The 4,451-nt window shown below is 34.4% G+C and overlaps 1 protein-coding gene across 1 annotated transcript; it reads right to left on the reverse strand.

Annotated features, from left to right (window-relative positions):
* Window positions 1-1,602: 1,602 nt before the first annotated feature.
* On the reverse strand, window positions 1,603-2,949 carry LOC132304874 (transcription factor bHLH168-like). Its single transcript, XM_059802580.1, has 2 exons — window positions 2,629-2,949; window positions 1,603-1,706 (listed from the first exon to the last, which is right to left on the reverse strand). The coding sequence occupies exons 1-2, from the start codon at window positions 2,947-2,949 to the stop codon at window positions 1,638-1,640; spliced, it is 390 nt and encodes a 129-aa protein (XP_059658563.1). The 3' UTR covers window positions 1,603-1,637.
* Between the last annotated feature and the right edge of the window lie 1,502 nt (window positions 2,950-4,451).

Raw genomic sequence — 4,451 nt, forward strand, 5'->3', positions numbered from 1 at the left:
AAATAATAATATGTACGTATGTATATATGTGTGTATATATATATATCAAGAGGCATATCATTGTCATCCTAGCATATATGTCATGCATCATAAAATTTTAAAAATTGTCTAACCTAATAATGCAGTATGGAAAATGAGGATGCCGTACCTTCATAATATTTTCTTCCAAAATCTCATAGGTACAATAAAAACTTGTTTTATACGTAGGATCATGAAGTTCCACCGGACAAAACTAGCCAACTCAATATTACGCAATACTGCCAAAGTTCAAGACATTGAAATATATAAATATTTTTATATAATCGTGAAGCAAAATCCTTCACCAATCACAGTGATCCAACTATAAATATTTCTATATAACGATGGAGTAAAATTCTGCACTAATCACTGTGCCTCCTTTGACTATTGAACACCTTTCATATATTCTTACCTTTACCATGCCTATACATAGGCTCGTTGTATTCAAGCAATATATAGATCGATCTGAATAATAAAAATGTAGCCCTTAGTAGCTCTTTGTCCATGGACGTAGGTGTTAGTGCCGAACCATGTATATATGTGCATGTGTTCTCCATCTTTCTCTCTTCCCTTTTCCTATTTACATTTCTTATTTCCGCATCCAAATTTAACATTTCTCACTACCAAAAGAAAGGGTTTCTCATTAATTATTATCTAAAATATATATATATATCAAGAGGCATATCATTGTCATCCTAGTATATATCTCATGCATCATTAGATTTTCAAAATTGTCTAAACTAATAATGGAGTATGGAAAATGAGGATGCCATACCTTCGTCATTTTTTATTCCAAAATCTCATAGGTACAATAAAAAACTTGTTTCATATGTAAATAGGATCATGAAGTTCCACCGCAACGTACCACCAGACAAAACTAGCCAACTCAATATTAAGTAAGTAATGCTGCCAAAGTTCACGACACTTTCAAATGACATCAAGAATTAAGTTAGCTGCAAAATACCATAAGAATCAAGACACTTTCTTTTTTTTTTTTTTTTTTCCTAAATGGAATCAAGACACTTTCAAATGACCTCTTCATCACTTTCAAAACCAGGAGATGGGACGCATCACAAACATCAATCAAATCCCACATAGCCATCAGTTCTAATGCCTGCTGGCTTCCAGCAGATTCATGCCAACAAACTAGGGTTTTCGAAGAAAATGGGAAAAAGTTGTTGCCACTTACAAAAGGAATGTCTATGGGGATCAGCTTCACATTGTGTAGATATTGATCAGTTTGTACCCTCTTGGGGCTCATGGTATTAAAATGCGTCTATGTAGGAGGCATTCCCTTATAAGTGTCATCAACTTTTCCAGCCCAGGTGAAATGGGACGTTATATAGAATAAGTTGTTAATTGTATAAGGAAAAAAAAAGGAAAAAAAATATATAATAATTACTTGATCAAAGTTACGAATAATTCAGCCATAAGTAATAATTCATCCCGAGTCTCAAACACACAAGATTATGGGAGTATAACGACTCCGCTCATTTTTTTTATATTCCAATACATTAAAAGTTACAAGCCAAGATACTAATTGCCTTTATAGTTGAGTTTAATTCATCAACTGGATACCTCCCAGTGACTCATGCACGGACAAACAAAGATTAGATAATTCAGAAAACCAGTTTCTTCAATCTTTCATGCACTCTTGAACTATCTATGCCAATTCTAGACCAGATAGCCTGCAAGAGATCAGTATAATATATTATGTTAGTTAATTTACTATGTCACAGATAACTGAATGGCAATAAAATAAGAAAAAGAAACAAATATGGAGCCAAGATTATGACTTGTATTTTATAATTAGGTTTAAGGTTCATGAAATATTGCTGCTACTATATATGTCCCCATTTCTTATAAATACAGCCTAGTTTCATGACTACATACATACTAATTAATTAAGAGTAATATCAAGTTAATTAACAGAGTCTTCTTCAAATTGTCACATGCATCTTTAGTGTGAAAATGATGCATGCACGAAATGTTTCTAATATATATAGCAAAAAGTAAATTTTAAGAATTAAAAGTGACAAATCAAGTTTATTCAAAAGGACAGAGATCGATATATATAATAATTTGTCAGAGCATATATATGATCTATACTTTAAATAAATTTTGATTTGACCCTCCATCTTAGTATTAATTTTGGCTCATGTCTCCATACTTTTGCATGTTCGAGTTTAAAGTTTGCGAGTTCATAGTTATATATGTATATATACTTAGATGAGCTATCCATCTAAATATATTGCAAAATTATCTATCAAATATATTGCAAAATTATCATACCCAAAACACACCCCTATTCAGTTATCATTTCAAAAAATTGCCTCAATGTATAAAATATGCCTTATTTTCAAGGTGGAAGACCTATTGATATGGTCTTCACCCCATTAGGAGTACCTTCAAAAATGAATGTGGGACAAATATTTGAATGCTCACTAGGGAACTTAGCGGATGGTCTCCTACATCGAAATTATTGAATAGTGCCTTATGATGAAAACTAGTGTTTTCTGAATTATATGAAGCCAGTAAGCAAACAATGAATCCATAGGTATAAAGTGTAAAATCAAATATATATATGCGGGCGCTCACACACATATATACCTGAGAGACAATTGTATAGAAGACCTTATCGTCTGCATTAGAATAGCTTGCACTGACAACTTCAGCACCTTCTTGGCTAAGAACACTGACAACTTCATGTAACATGAAACTTTTGTCCCTCCCTGTAATCAAATTCACCTCCAAAGTTGAACCTACTTCTCTTAGTGAAAGTTGTGGTAAGATGTTGCTTCCCATAGTATATTCTCCACCATTCTCACCATCACCTTTGAGTTGTTCCTTTCTTTGATTCAGTTTTTCCACTTTTTCTTTCAGTCGCTTCACATAAGTTATCGCTTGATCCAACAAATCATGTGATGGCATTCTTTCCTATAATAAAATCATCACTTCCATTAATTTAGTTCAATTATATATATATATATATATAATTGAACTAAATTAATGGAAGTGATGATTTTATATATATGTGTGTGTGTGTCTGTGTGTGTGGATTCAAAACCTAAATAACTTTTAATATTCAAAGTGAGACTATATACATCTGACTCTCCCGGCTCCAGCAATAGCAGGAGTTCAGCCCGGGCATTAACCTAGGTGTTGTGGGTGTATATATAGCTAGAATGAGAGTGTGTGTTGTGTGTGTATTTATAGCTAGAATGAGAGTGTGTGTGAGAGAGGGGGGAGAAACGTACATACCTTGGAGTTTTGGGTAATGAAGAGAGTGGCAAGCGTGCAAAAAAGATTTTTCATGTGTAATCTTTGCTTTTTCTCCATTACATTTCGAACAAGTTTACGAGGATGACTCTCAGGTGGTTCCATTATAAATGTGTATTCAATTATTAAAGTGTGTGTGTGTGTGTATATATATATCTTCACTAGCTAGCTAGGGTTTACTTAGGTTTCTTTTGTTGCAGCAACACGAGAGGACGCGTGTCTGCATATATATATATATATATATATATATTTATATATCAACAGATTTGATTCATACTTGTCGTTGTGTGTGTGTGAGAAAGAGAGAGAGGACGACAACAGATTCATGGTGTGAACAAAGAGTAGCCGCAATAGAATTATTGTCCAATCACTATTCCATTTAGTTCTTGACCTAGACCAAGTCTGCTTTGAAGTTGTGATGTAAGACGATGTAGTTTTAGATGGGCCCTGTGTCTGAGTTTGTTTTACATGGGCTCTTACCAGCATGGTCATTCTCTTTTGGAACTAACTTTCCATTTAAAACTTCCATTTGGATCTCTCCCCTGCCAGGAATTAATGGGGTTCAGGGTATGCATCAGAAATTTATAACAAAAAAATATACAAAAATCTGATGTCGTTTTGGTGCGGGAATCAGGATTACCTACTGTGTTGAGATTTAGCGTGTCATTTTGGACATAGTCACAGTTTCATATTGTGGAGGGAAAAAACTCCCTCCAATAAAAAACGCACACGTCACCACTACCCATATCTACAGGCCAAGGACATATCAGGCTCATCATGCTCAAGCCCAAGTTGAGGGAATTTACAGCCCAAGACCATTCCATCAAGGCCGAATCAAGAAGCCATCAGCCCAGCTTGTCGTCAGCCCAGACATGAGTATTTAACATCCGGCCTGTTACCCAAGCCCAGCCGGATCAAAATATATTCAGCCCAAGAATGCACAAATCCTACCATTTGAAGAATTTACTGTAGAAGGAAAATTCGGATAGGAAGTTCTGTACAAGGCAAGTTCTATGTATGGAAAATTCAACAATGGAAAGAACTCTATTAGAAAAGAATGGTTATATAGAAAGAATTGGAGGGCAAGCAACGCGAGTCCTACCATAATTTTGCAATCTTTTATATATAAATAGAGGCTAAGACCTCCAATGAAA

This window comes from Cornus florida, unplaced genomic scaffold, assembly GCF_030987335.1.
Source record: "Cornus florida cultivar Cherokee Brave unplaced genomic scaffold, ASM3098733v1 CherokeeBrave_3.0.0_Hap2_Chr04, whole genome shotgun sequence".
In the NCBI taxonomy this organism is placed as follows: Eukaryota; Viridiplantae; Streptophyta; class Magnoliopsida; order Cornales; family Cornaceae; genus Cornus; species Cornus florida.

Coding starts and splice junctions, on each gene's coding strand:
- LOC132304874 (XM_059802580.1), bottom strand. CDS start 2,949: ATGCCATCACATGATTTGTTGGATCAAGCGATAACTTATGTGAAGCGA. Junction 1,707..2,628: donor TCTATACAATTGTCTCTCAG/GTATATATGTGT, acceptor GATCTCTTGCAG/GCTATCTGGTCTAGAATTGG.